We start from the raw sequence: 14,571 nt of genomic DNA, 5'->3' as shown, positions 1-14,571 counted from the left end.
AAACACGTGGACGAACAAATGAGTGACCCTTAGGCAGGCCAGGCAGCAATCTCAATGAAGAGTCAGCATCCCTGCGCCCCTCCAGACCTACTAGACCTTCCTAAACCCCAGGCTGGGCAGCTGGGTCTGCAAGGGAAAGCCTTTATTTGCCCCAAGAAAACAGAGCCCAACCTGAGTTTCAGAAAATTGCAAGGGAGTGGCCAACAAGGATATTCCTTCATTTCTTTGATGTCCCATTGGAAGTGTCTTTTTGCTATTTGATTTTGTTTTAGTCAAATTCATCGTCAGAGTTTGCCCAGTCACTGGGCACATGGGTGGCTCAGCCGGTTGAGTGTCTGATTCTTTGTTTTGGCTCAGGTCATGATCTCACAGTTCGTAAGTTAGAGCCCCACATTGCGCTCCACTCTGACATCACAGAGCCTGCTTGGGATTCTCTCTCAACCTCCCTCTCTGCTCCTCCCCTTCTTGCTCTCTCTCTCTCTCAAAAATAAATAAATAATCTTAAAAACATTGAAAAAAAAGTTTGCCCAGTCACTTCAACAGTTAAGCTTGGATCACCTTTCCAAGACACAAAATCTTTAACTTGTGATACACGTGCGGTGGGAGGTCTCAAAATCCAGTCTCCTGACCACCACTGGCTGCCAGAAGGTAAAGTGAATTTCCCTGAAGAGTGGGGGCTCTAGGGACAGGGGACTTAGAAGCCGGCCCTCAGCAGCCCTGTGACATCTGTCCCTCATACCACCACCACCTTGCAGGTCTCACCCCACGCCTAGACTCTCTCTTCTTTGGGGGATTGCACAATGCTCACTCTGCTCCTGTCCGAGCCAGGGGCTGCTGCCATTTAGTTCGGTGTGCCATTATCCCCAAGTCCTCACCACTGCCTGTCTCTTTGAGCTGTCCATGATTTTGAAAGGAAGCTGCACTCTCTCCAGTTGCCTGGGCTCCCTTGTTATAGTGGCTGCCCTACAGCCTGCCTCTGCCTGGAGCACTCATCACACTCAGACACTTACAGAATTCCTACACTGTCCACAAGACCCAGATCAAATGTCACCTCCTTAGTGAAGCCATTCCTGGGCTTCACATTCTACAATGAAATCATGACTCCCTTGTCTATGTTTCATACTTGGTGGCATTTTCCACAGCCCTCCATTATCACTTTCCACCATATTTAATGGCTGTTTGTCTATCTCTTTCTAGGTTGCCTTGCGAGCACGGAACATAGAACATCCCTAGAGCCCCTTCAGTGCCTGTTGAATGAATATATGGTCCAGTAGCATGACATCAACCACAACACCCAAAAATTAACTGAGAAGTGTTTCAACAAGAACTCCCAAGTGCTATGCCAACCTTCCCCTGCCTCTCTCCCCTCATCAAGTCAGGTGACCAGAAAACAATGCCCTTGTCCATCCTTAAATGCTCTAGGGAAGTGCTTCACTCTTCTGTGATAACAAATTGGGCATTTAACATTTGCTAGAGGAAATAACGGCACCATACAAAAAACTTTTTTTCAAGCTCTGAAGACACTCCCCATTAGAATATTCAAAGTCTTTGCCAATCCCTTCTGCAATTCAGTACCCCAGAAGCCAGTTTTTTCTCCTGATAAATGGTTAACCCGCCTGTGGTTGAACAACAGGAACACTGGAAACCACTATATATCCCTTTTTGTGTTGGCTGCCAGGAAGCTCAGTCTATTTCAGTGTTCAACCACCACAACCACATCATTGCTTGCACCTGGTGTTATGATCTTCCCTTTTTCACTACATAATTTCCGAACTTTCTTTTCAGCCTTAACTTACTAATTTAGATACATTTAATTGTTTATTTTTTGGGACACCTCAAGTCCTTTGTGAAAATGAAGACTGGGAGAGGTAGAAAGAATGAAAGAAAAAGAAAAAAAAAAGGAAGATGAGGAGAGAGAAAGAGAAGAGAGAGGGCATTGTTGGGGCCTCTTGTAACAGTGACCATTTACTTCTATTTCATAGCTATCTGGGAAGCCAAGGGCTGGAGATGACTGGACAAAGGCAGTCACACGCAGAAGTGTGCTGGTGTGCCCCCCCTGGGACACGCTCCTCTCCTCCTCACCACTGACAGCCACAAGGCAACGGCTGTGTCCCACGTTTCCAACTTCTCTGAGCTCTCGGGGTTCGTTCTTATAGTATTATTTTGGGCTTCTGCTCCCTTCCCACCAGGGCCCCCTGGTGCTGTCCTTGACTATGACCCCGAAAGATAAATGAATTGAAGTCAGCAATTCACAGACTGTCCACTCCAAGGCAACCAAGTAGGATAAAACCCTCTGCTTACTGCCACAGATTCTTGGAAGGGCTCAAGGTCCAGCCCACCAGGGATGCACACCCTCCTCGCAGACACCAGGCTCCAGATGATGGAAACTCTTGCACTCTCTGGTGTCTGAGCTAGACAGATACTCAGGGACATCTTCCCCAACCTGGACAAACGGAGGTACAGGGAGGAGAATGGACTTCCTCAGCTCATTTTTATCTGTATCACTGACAGCCTTTGACCCTGTGGTAGAAAGAACAGCGAACTAGGAGCAACAACACAGGGTTCTCACCCCAGCTCTGCCTCTTTCTCACCTGTGTGATCTGAGGCAAGCCAGGCCAGCACTCGGAGCCTCATTTTCCTCATTAATAAAAGGAGATTGCAGTCAAACTTCTTGCTGCCTTCCTGCCAGGGCGAGCCTGAGGATCTGAAGCATAAGGACAGGGACAGCACTTTGGAAGCTAAGCAACACAAGGGATAAGGAATCCTAACGGGGACTCCAGGAGGCACGTGCCCGGGAATGTGTGTGCTGGGTGTCATTCGGGTCCCTAGGAAATTACCTGGAAAAGGACTGCCTGGGGCTGCACCAAGTATTGTCTCATCAGCACGGGGCACCACTGCCATAGCATGGAGGAGAGAAGAAACACAGACACGTGAGAAGGAGGGCAGCATGAAGGGGGGCAGGGCATGGGGACGAGGCTGCAGGGCTGGCTACCTCCGGTGGCGACCTCGGCCAGAGAGGCCTCCCCATCACCTGCTGAGCTCCTCCAGGCTCGCGGCCAAGCTTCAGGTGGCCCTCGGGAGCTGGGCCAGTGCCAGGCCAACTGCTCCCATCCTGAGGGACCAGACACCTGCCCACCTACACACCTACCCAGAGGAGGGCACAAGCTAGAGTGGGGAGGTGTGTCCCCAGGGCCTGGCCTGATGACCTGAGATTGAGGAGGCAGAGGGGTCTGGATGCCTAAGGCAGCTGGCATGGAGCCGGGGCCTGGGGGGCAGGTGTCTCCTTTCCCAGGCCCCTGCCTCCCCAGCTGTCTGAGGGCCTGCACGTGATCGCCACGCCCCCTGCCACCACCGATGCTCTCTGCCTCTAGAACTGGCCACATGACAAAGTGTGAGTGCCCTCTTCAACAGATGAGCTCCACGACAAGAAAAGAGAGACAGAGGGGATCCTATAGGTTAGAGGAGACTTGACACGTATCAATTTGTCACCATGTGGGCCCTGATTCCAACAAATAAACTGTAAAAACTATAACTGTAAAAGAATTATTATGACATATTATGAAACTATTGTAAATGCAAACACATTTGAAGTATTTGAGGACTTTACAGATTTGCTAACTTTTTAGGTGTGATCATGGTGTCATGGTTATTATGTTTGTCAAGGCCTCATTTTTTATTTTTTATTTACTTATTTTATGTTTTATTTTTAAGAGGGAGACAGAGACAGAGACAGTGCATGAGCAGGGTAGGGGCAGAGAGAGAGAGGGAGACATGGAATCTGAAGCAGGCTCCAGGCTCTGAGCTGTCAGCACAGTCTGACTTGGGGCTTGAACTCACAAACTGTGAGATCATGACCTGAGCTGAAGTCAGATGCTCAACCAACTGAGCCACCCAGGCACTCCAGACCTCATCTTTTAAAGAGTCATTCTAAAACATTTATAGATAAAGTGAAATGATGTCTGGAATTTGCTTCAACATAGAGCTGAGAGGGTTCACTGCAGCTCCCCTGTAGTTTATGTCTGCAGTGGACACATGTGGCCCCTCTATGCAGTGGGACACTATTCAACAATAAAAAGGAACAAGGCTCTGATGCATGTGACAATCCAGGTGAGCCTCGAAAGCACACTATGTGAAAGACGCCAGATGTAAGTAGGATGTGCAGAACTGACAGGTCTACGGCCACAGAAAGCAGAGCAGGGGTTGGCTGGAGGTGGCGTGGGAGCGGGGGTTAATTACAAATACACACAAGGGATCTTCTTAGAGTGACAGAGCTGCTCTAAAACTGGGCTGTTGGTATTGGTGACACAGCTCATAAATTACTAAAAGTCGCTGATGTATACTTCAACTGAGTGAATTTTATGATATAAAAATTAAAATTCAATAAAGCTGTTACAAAACAAAGCAGAGTGTGGGGAGAAGTGGGGGTACCTATGAAACAAGACTAGCCATGAGTCGATAATCATTAAATCTAAGGGCAGGATGCTTACAGGTTAATTAGACTATTTTGTCTACTTTTGAAATCTCCGTAATTAAAGTAAAAAAACCGAAATAGCACGTATTTGAGTCATGACCCCACTTGCCAGCGCCCATCAGCTGTTCAACAAACACCTGCAGAATAATGAGAGCACCCCAGAGGCAGCCAGGAATCTGGTCTCTTGAAGTCTGTTCCCTCTCCATCTTCATGGGCTCCAAGGTTCCAAATACAGGAAGCGTAAGGCTGCCTGGCCCTTTCCAGCCTGCAAAGTCCTTGCAGGCCCATCCCATCCTTGGGAATCCTGGGGTGCGGCAGACACAGAGACGAGGCTCAGAGAGGGGAGCCCAGGCACGCCAGCTCCACGCTCATTGCTGACCTGTTACCCCAGAAGCGGAGTGAGGATTTGAGAAGACTTCACTACCAGCCTGAGGAGAAAGCTCACGCACTTACAGGGGCACGTCCTCCTCTCTGAAGTGCCCTGGCTATGGCTGAACTCTACTCCTCCAGCCAGGGAGAGAGCTCTGAGTCTGCACGCAAGGAAGAGGAAGGTTCCACACTTTTAAACCTGGGCACATAAACACTGCACCTGTACAACATATGGTAAGAAATAGTTCTGTTTTGATTACAGTGGATCAGACCAATTGGCAGGGAGCCTGGAGACCGGACACTGCCTTGGACTCCCATTTGACCTGGGGCAGACCCCAAGCTACTCCAGGCCTCAGTGACTCCAGCTGACAAATGAGGGAAATGGACCAGAACCATCAGGGCCCCTCTGCCCGAAAGGCCTCACCCGGGGTCCGTGCTCCACACAGGTGTGGCCCTCACTACGTGCATTGGGTTTCTTCTTGACCTGGCTGAGGTCAGACTTAGCCCACATTCTATGGGTCAGCGAAGGTGTTGTCCATTCTACCTAGATCCCTGAATCCAGACGTCCAGCAGCCATCAGGGGAAGAATATGGCTGAGGAAGTCCCTCAGCCCTGGATCCAGGAAGATGGGTCAAGTTCATGCAATGGGGAACTAAACCAGTCACTTTCTCAGTCCCTTTTCTCATGTGTCACATGGGGATATATGACCTTCCTCACAAGGCTGTGAGAAGGCACAAGGCAGGTGATAAGAATCTCAAGTCCTTGAGGGCAGTCTGTTTCATTCTCATTTTTTTTTTGAGTAGTCCTCAGGGCCAGACGTGTAAACAAGCACTTGAAAAACGCCAAAGAGGTCAAGGAGGGGTCCTGTGTTGGGGGTACCGTTCTGTATCTTAAGTCTCTCAATACCACTATCCCTGTGTGATACTGTACTACAGCTTTGCAAGATGTTATCATGGGAAGAGACTGGAAAAGTGTATATAGAGTTTTTCTGTGTTACTTCTTACAATTGCATGTGGCTCTACAATAATCTCAAAATCAAAGTTTAATTAAAAAAGCAGTAAAAGATAAAAAAAAGCAAGGTTTTAGCATTCCATCCCCACTAACTCTGTTAAAGATGAATTCAACTTTTGGAGCACCTGGGTGGCTCAGTCAGTTAAGCATCTGACTCTTGATTTAGGCTCAAGTTATTATCTCAAGGTTCGTGGATTTGAACCATGTGTCAAGTTCTGGGCTGACAGCACAGAGTTTGCTTGGGATTCACTCTCCCCTTTTCTCCTGTCCCTCCCCTACTGGCACAGGCTCTTGCTCTCTCAAAATAAATACACATATGAATTAAACTTTTAAAAAATGTTCGCTATAAGCAAACATAAACAATGCTTGCAAAAGTACTCCATAATCTACAGTGGCACTGTGTAGTACTGACTGAGGGAAAGAACTGCCAAGGATTCTGAAGGACCTGCCCTTCCAGGAAGCTTTCCCCGATTTCCCCTCTTGTGTGTTCCTAGAATACCGAAGTGGTCATACCTCTATCACCACCACATATCACTTTGCCTCATACACCTAACTATTTAGGGCCCCATGCCTCAACTAGAGTGTGAGCTTCATGAGGATGGAACTGTGTCTCCCTCATCTTTGTGACAGCAGCTCCTGGCCCACTGCCCAGCTCTGAACAGATGTGACATAAATGCCTGTGGAACCAAATGAACTGGGACAGGTACCCTGGCCTGGCTCTGCCCATAGTACCAGAGGTGCTTCCCAGGATCACTGAGAGGATAAGTGATCTTATTTATTTATGCTTTTATTTATCAGAAGGCACTAGGGCATGGGTGAGACATACCCTCTATTCATTTGGCTCCCCAGATCTGTGCCCGTGCTTGCACCACAATGCGTTGCAGTGAGATCAAGGCATTTCCAAGAAAAGACCTGCGAACTGTAACGGGCCCCTCTCTCCTTATTCTGTTTGCAGCCCGCCAGCACAGCCCTCATGACGCACTCCAGGGCAGCGCGAATAGCAGGGGAAGCCCCAGGGAGGCGGCTGAAATGAGATACCGTAGTTTCTGTCCAAGAGAAATTTTCCAGCAATGACTCATCAGGAGGTCCCCTCTTTCCTCCCTGACCACTTAGAGAATTTTAGGGGGTCCCAGATCTCAGGGCCCAAAGGAGCTCAGGAATTATGATGAAGGCTTGAAACCCACCAGTGATGGAAAACTCACTACTTCCTGAGGCAACCACTCCCAAGGCCACGCAGCTCAGCCATGAGGAAATGCTAAATCTGTCCCTTTAGGCCTTCCTACATGGGTCTTGGGGCTCCAGTCCCATTAAATGTCCTCTCGGCCACAGGTGGTAGTGCCCTCCCGTCCTGGGTTGGATGCAGGGCGCCCAGGTTTTCCACTCCTCCTTCTGGACATGTTCTCTCTGACTGGGGCATAAGAAGCTTCCTTTTGCTCTTCTTTTGACATAATCACCTGGATGACTCATGCTGTTACCCATCAACGCAGGGCTCACTGCAAGTTCATTAGAAATGGAAAGTGATTGTGTATATGATTTTTTGTTTAAGTATTCCTTTTCTCCCAGCGCTAACCATTGTGTTATTTGCAACCAGAATGCTCTATGCTTATAAACTCTCTCTGGCTTCACGCTGCCTCCAGGGAATATTGACCGGAAACATACCAGCCCCAATCCAAATTCCAATAGACTTTTCCAGCTTCAACGCCAATCCATCCTACTTCCAAAACATCGCCCTCTACTCCAACCACACTGCACACACTAATCCCTAAAGCCCAGGTTACTGCACTCAATACCTTTACTCACACTGTCTTCCCATCCCCACCCCAGTCTAAATCCTTGTCCTCTAAGGTCCAGATCAAATGGCATCTGCTCCTGATGCTTTCCTTAGGTCTTTGGTTGAAATAGATCATTTCCTTCTCTCAATTCCCAAGGCATTTCCCCTGCACTTCCTTTAGGACATTTATTCCATGCCACTTTATCCTACTAATTTGGGACCCTGTCTGCTCCCCCATTGAGATGCCTATGTAGGCAGCTTTCTGGCCCGATTTGGAGCTGAATCCCACCAGTAGGCCTGGGCAGGACCTATCCTAAGTGAAACTGAGCAAGAGAGGGATAGAAGAGGCAAAAGAATCCAGGGCTCACCCTGAACTGTAAGAGTTCTGGCAGAAGAGAGGGAAGAGAAGGCCCTGGGCTCAGAGCATTCCGACTCTTGTCTTCCCAAATGCAAGAAGAGAAATGACAAGGCTTGAAGCACTCAGCTCCACTTCTGGAATATAAGAGCCAGGAGCCAGGGGTCAAGACCTCCTACGTGATAGGAAGATGTAGTGTAGGGGAAAGGAAGGAAGGAAAGAGAATCAATCAGGGGAGGAGGAAGAGGACACCCTGACCTGGGAGCCCCAGGACCTGCTCAGGCTCTGTCCATCCATGTGATGAGCAGCTCCAGATCCTGATGTGAAGAAGACGAGAGAGAGTCCCCAAATCAAAGCTCCATCTCTAGGCAGCCAAATCCCATGGGCTTCTCCCAGGCAGTCCATGGCGGGGGGGGGGGGGGGGCTCCTTGTCCCACCCTGCTGCAGGACCCGGATGGGAGCATGGCAGGGAGACCAATTACCTCCCCACAAAAGGAATGCAGATCTATTCAGATCTACTGCCTATCGAGAGCCCTGAATGGGGGCATGAAAAGGGGGTCCTCCCCCCATCCTAAAGTACCTGGTATAGGAGTGGAGGGGGCACCTCGAGATGCTCATAGTTCACTTTCTTTCAGACTGCCTTCCCAGCTGCAGGAGGAGAGAGGTTATCTTGGGGCCATAAAGAAGGGAGACTTCCCTCTGTACTACAACATCAATAGGGTAGTGACAGGGAGGCCTGGCTGTCCCTGCCCACCATCCCCTCTGCCCTGCTGTTTCTGAGTGGTGCATGCACGTGCACAAACACACCCACACACACTCCCCAGACCACAGGACCACTCTCTGCCCCGTCTGCTCCCTATCAGACAGAACTTTCTGAAGGGTGATATTCTGCAAAGGCAAACACAGGCAGCCTCGGGAGGGAGTGCCCTCTGTCACCAAAGTTTGCAAGAGTCAAACAGAAACCATGCAAGAAAAGCACCAGGAGAAAGAAAAAAAAAAAAAAGGCTGAGAAGACCATGTCCCCTTGGTTTGCAAGTCTGCAGCCTGTACCAGCTCTCACCAAACCCTCCCACACTTTTCATAACAGTCAGAATAACGGGATTCCCTGGATGCTTCCTACACACCAGGTACGATTCTAGGTGTTAAAACACATTCAGTTATTTCACCCTTACAGCAACCTTGTGTATATTATTATCCCCTCTTCTGCAGATGATGAAAGTGAGGCACGTGGAGCCCAAGGAATGCATCCCAATCACCCCCCTCCAGCTGTGAGACCCCAAGTCCAAGATCTTCAAGCGCTATGCACCACCTCTCTGCCAACTGTCATCAACCCCATCCTGGGACAGATGAGAAAACGGAGGGTAGGGGAGTCGAGTGAGCTGTGGAGGGGGGTGTCAGACTAGGTTCTGTCCCTGACTCTGAGTGGCTCATGAGGAGGGGCTGGGGCCCAGGGAGAGAGATGCCAGCTCTTAGGCCAGGGATGGTTTCACGTGCTCCAGTCTCTTCGGACACCTGCCTGCTCCTGACACTCCCCTCCCTGAGTGCCCTTTCCCTTCCTCTCCTCCCATCCTTGTCTACCCACCCCTGAAACCCTGGCTGAAGAATGAACTCCTGCAGGAAACATTTCCAGAGGGGTTCCGCCACAGATGCGATTAACTTTGTTCTTTCTTTTCCCCACTTGGGACTCAGAGGACGGCCCACACGATAAACTTGGAGGACAGCCATGTTCAGATTTATATGTCAGAATTAGCGATTAATCTTAACATCAGTGAGAAACAATAGAGAAACACACAGAAACTCGTGACGGTGTCAATGCTGTTAAGGAAAAATCAAGCATCGGACTGCTTGGCCCAGTCACTATGTTCATTATGGAAGGTAATCTGGCTTTTGGAGAGATCAGAAACTGAGAGCAGGAGACACCCTAGGCTTAGGTTTTAGCTATTATGTCTGAGGCCAAATTTTAGCTGATGTAGAGGACAGAGAAAAAACTAGGACAGTGACAACAGTATTTCTGTTTATTTGCCTTTTTTTTTCATCAAGGTTAACTTAGAGCCTTTGCTTTTAATTACTGAAAATATGTTTGCATTTTGCGGTTGTGTGTTAATGTCACAAATCTTGCATTTTGTACCTGGAAACAAAGCATAATAATCATTCTTCTGTGTTAATACCTATAATTTACTTAAATAAGCAAGCCCTTGGCCTTGAGACTGGATGTGTAAACACACACTTCTGAGAGCTTGGTTTGAATTTGATTTTTAACAATTCCTTTTTCTCTCCATTACACACATCTACATTAAATCTAGCCTCCTGGTCTTATTTCCTTCGCCTCTTTCCCACAAATCAAACCTCAAATAATATAAAACTGCTGGCTAGGAACAGGCTTCGCACAAACAAAAGCTTGCAAGTCACATCTCCCCGTCCAACCGTCTCTACCTCCTCTGCCTGTTCCAACAAAACAGGCTCTCTCTGCCCAACTGCCCTGGAAAGCCCTGAAATGCCTCATTTCCATTTCTGGGAGAGGAAGAGGTTTGATCCCCAAATAAAGAAAAACTTCAGCAATAACAGTGAGCTGGGAAAACCCAGGCAGACTTCTCCTTGCCTCCCGTGTCAAGCTCACAAAGAGAAAAAAATCGTACCATCCGACATGGTTGGGAGAGTTTAATCCAAAGCAGTGCTAATTAATATCCCCGGCTTTCCAGAAGCCAGTGCCACATACAGCTGCGAGGGCAACAAGGCTGTTCTCCCTTCAATTTTATGGGAAGAACATTTTCATTACAAAGCCTCCTCCCAGACCCTCCTCCCTCAGCCAGATTAGCCTCGAGAAGGGAGCGGATGATCCATATATCAGAACTCCTTCTCTCCCCATTAATTTTATTATTTATATCCCATTTTAGAAGTTTATTGATGCAACTCCTGGCGCACCTGGCCAGAGCCCTTCTGACAGACAGTGGTACCTTCAGGCGTCTCCTACTCAGGCGCCGTTGATGCACTGGTCGCTAGATGTGCCAACTTTTTGAAATCTGCCCAGGAGAAAGAGCGGACTCCGGTGGCATTTGCTGCCTCCCCAAGGCAACATGCACACCAGTTTTTAAAACGAATGGTGAAGAATCTAAACTTACTCATTTGTGAAATACATGTGGACTTAAGCTATGAGCTATGGGTGACCGTACAGCTTAAAACCCTGAAGGATGCCCTGCGTGTCCCCACCCATGCCAAGCATCCCCAGCTGGTCCAGTGGAGCTGACCCATTTCTAGCCCACACTACCAGACCATGGGCAGGCCTGGCGAGGCCACGTGTCTCACCATTTTATTCTGAAAACCCACGTGCTTGGGGCTGTCTCTTTCCAGCCTCCTAAAGGGACCCCAAAACCAATCTAAATGTCTTGAATTTACCTGTTTGTCTTTTATACATATAAATAGCTGCATTTCCATTCTCTCTTTGTTTCTCATTTTCATTTGGTTCTAATATCTGCATGTAAATGTCGGAAAATAGCATCTGTAATTGGAGATTATGAAGTATGGCCAGCTCCTGACAGGCTGCTAAGGAAGATGGATTATCCTCATTTTTCTGTAAATTTTGTCAATTTTGGAATTCATAAGCTATCAACACTGATCAAAATGGGACTTCACAGCTGTGTCAAAAAAAAAAAAAAAAGAAAGAGAGCAAGAGGGAGAGAGAGCTCTCGAAGGCAGGCGGCTGTGCGCAGGGGCTGGGTGGCAGGCAGCCGGTGGCGTTGGCGCAGCAGATTGGATGCCCGGTGGTGTCGCCAGCGGCCACCCTCCTCCCCTGCACCCTCCCCTCCACGCTGGCGGCTCCCTCAGCAAAGGGAACCCTGGAACTTGGGGGGCGTGGGCCTGCCCAGTCCCCTGGCTAAATCAAATAGCTAAATCACACAACTGGAAGGCCGCAAATCCTCCAAGGCACCCACTCCAACCCGAGGTTTGATTTATTGCTGGGCGCTGCCTTTCTTATTTATCCGGAGGACTCCGCAGACTCCCTCTGCGCGGGCCTCCAAGATGTTGTACTCCTTCCTGACCATCACGGCACACTTGAGGCAATTGTGTTGGTGTCTCTGTCTCAATTTTCCCATTACTGGGAGTAAGTACTGTTGGGACTCTGTAATAGCCCGACTGCAGCCCATATCAATAACAGATGAGGTTTAATCGTCCAACACAGAAATTATTTAGGCGCAGTAAGGACATTCAATGTCATTTGCATAATGGCATTTCTATCGCACGCACCTAACCCGTCTTGCATAAACAAGGCCTTGGGACCATAAATAATAATAAATCATGACGTCTGCATGCCTCTTGCGGTAATAGGAGCCACTCTTTGTGGAAATTATTTCAGCAGGAAATGGGCACTGTAATTTTAAAGACATGTGGCGCTGTGAGGCACGGTAAATCACGCAGGCACGTGATCCCCAGGAGCAGCCGGGGGACCTGTCCTGAGCCTGCAGCGACATCCCTGGGGCGACTGGAGGAGGAAGTCCGGGCTTGAGGGGGGAACATTTGGGGCCTCTGGAACAAATACCAGGATATGCTGCTGTCCCAGTAAATGGCCAGAAGGCAAGATGCTCCAAGCCGGGCCCTGGAAGAATTGACTTTGGGCCTGCAGAAGCAGGGAGGCCTCAGGGCAGAAAAGGTCTTTGTTCCAGGAGAATGGAAGCTCCCTGAGGGCAGCCATTCTCCATACCGGTCCTTTCTGCTTTACCTAGACTCCGCCTGGCACTCAGGGGCACTCAGGAAATATCCTAAAGAAGTGTAAAGAGGGGCACCTAGAGGGGGGCATTCAGTAGGTTGAGTGTCTGACTCCAGCTCAGGTCATCATCTCACAGTTCACGAGTTCAAGCCCCACAGCTGGCTCTATGCTGTCAGCACAGAGCCTGCTTCGGATCCTCTGTCTCCTCTCTCTCTGCCTCTCTCAAAATAAATAAATAAATAAATAAATAAATAAATAAATAAACAAACTTAAAAGATAAAAAAGAAGCGTAAAGAGAGGAGAAGATAGTATCTAGGCCCAGGTAGTGACCAGATAAGGAGAGCCCTAAAATACAGGGTACAAGGGATACAGGAGTGCTGATGCATACGGGCACATGTACTCCAATGTTCATAGCGGCACTGCCAACAATAGCCATATCATGGAAACAGCCTAAATGTCCATCACCTGACGAATGGATCAAGAAGATGTGGTGTGTGTATATATATACACACACACACACACACACACAAAGGAATACTACATGGCCGTGAGAAAGAATGAAATATGGCTATTTGTAGCAAAATGGATGGACTTGGAGGGAGTCATGCTATGCGAAATAAGTCAGGCAGAGAAGGACAGATACCCTATATTGTCACTCATAGGTCTAGCAGGAGAAACCTAATAGGGGACCATGGGAAGGGGAAAGGGGGGGGCAAGAGTTGGGGAGAGGGAGGGAGGCAAATCATGAGAGACTTTTGAATGCTGAGCATAAACTGAGGGCTGAAAAGGGAGGGGGGACGGGGAAGGCGGGTGATGGTGGTGGAGGAGGGCACTTGTGGGGAAGAGCACTGGGTGTTATATGAAAACCAACTTGGTAATAAACTATTTAAATTTTTTTAAAAAATCAGATCTTAAAAAAAAAAAAACAGGGTAAAGTGAGATAGAGGGAGGCATTTTCCCCAAGGGAAATGAAGGCAGAAACTGCCGCAGAAGCACCGGTCCCACCGATCTGGTGAATGAGAATGAAAACACCCAGTAAACTCTAAGCTGTGTTGTCAGGCAGCTGGGGGCTAGGAAAAGGGCATAGGTGGTGAGCTCTGATGAGCAGAGCAGCAAAGCCTGCAGGCTCGGCAGAGGGGGAGGGGGGACACACCTGACCTAGAACCCCAGCTCCACCATCCCAGACCGCCTGCCTCACCTGCCCCTACCCTGCAGCCCAGCACCCACACCTGCGGAGCCAGCCCAAGAGCAGCACGTAGCTCACCAAGCTGTTCTGAGAGTTACCTGTAGCTGAGGTCATGCGTACTGAACACCTAGCACTCCATCAAGCTTTGCTACCATCATGTCTGGTCCGACTGCTATTCTTCAGGAAGTGCCAATAGAAATGAGTTGAAGAACAACTCTGCCTCTTGCCAGTTGTGTGATTTGGGACAAGCTACCTTCCCGGCTCAGGGCCTCAGCTTCCTCTAGTCTGTCCAAGGAGAGGGGATACGACGGTCTCCACCCACCTCCTGGAGCGGCCAGGAGACTCAAATGGGTCACGCCAGGAAGCTGGCTGTGGATGTAAAGTGCTGTCTGCATGGGAGGGACAAACATTAGGAAAGAAAGGAGAGTTCCCAAGGTCAGCCCCTTGTCATCGCCAGCCACCCCCACCGGTGGCAGTGGCTGCCTTTCAGGAGGGGAACTGGGTGGGGGAGAAACGAGTGGGGAAAGGACTTTCTTTTCACTGCTAGCGCCCTGAAAAGTTCAAGCTTTCCAGAAAAGTTTGGGCGGGATACACACCAAAGCAACCACGGCGTGGCCCCTGCAAGGGGAGAGAAGGGTCTGAGATGGAGTTGTTAGCTCAAGCCTTCTCTGTCCTGTGTTAATTTCATCAGATGAGAAGGACTGCT

General features: G+C 49.0%; 1 protein-coding gene across 4 annotated transcripts in view; it reads right to left on the bottom strand.

The window, feature by feature from the left end:
• The window catches only part of PAX5 (paired box 5), a 184,307-nt gene that overhangs the window by 80,738 nt on the left and 88,998 nt on the right, over positions 1-14,571 (bottom strand). For 3 of the 4 annotated variants that reach the window (XM_029921218.1, XM_029921221.1, XM_029921219.1), the window contains exon 7: positions 2,838-2,894. The exons of the other annotated variant lie outside the window; for it this stretch is intronic. In XM_029921218.1, coding sequence (XP_029777078.1) covers positions 2,838-2,894 — 57 coding nt within the window. The remainder of the gene's footprint in view (positions 1-2,837; positions 2,895-14,571) is intronic. 4 annotated transcript variants of the gene reach the window in all.

The sequence above is a fragment of the Suricata suricatta genome, chromosome 13 (assembly GCF_006229205.1).
Source record: "Suricata suricatta isolate VVHF042 chromosome 13, meerkat_22Aug2017_6uvM2_HiC, whole genome shotgun sequence".
Classification (NCBI taxonomy): Eukaryota; Metazoa; Chordata; class Mammalia; order Carnivora; family Herpestidae; genus Suricata; species Suricata suricatta.
The sequence above is the reverse complement of the archived record's forward strand: the minus strand, read 5'-3'. Positions and strand labels throughout refer to the sequence as shown.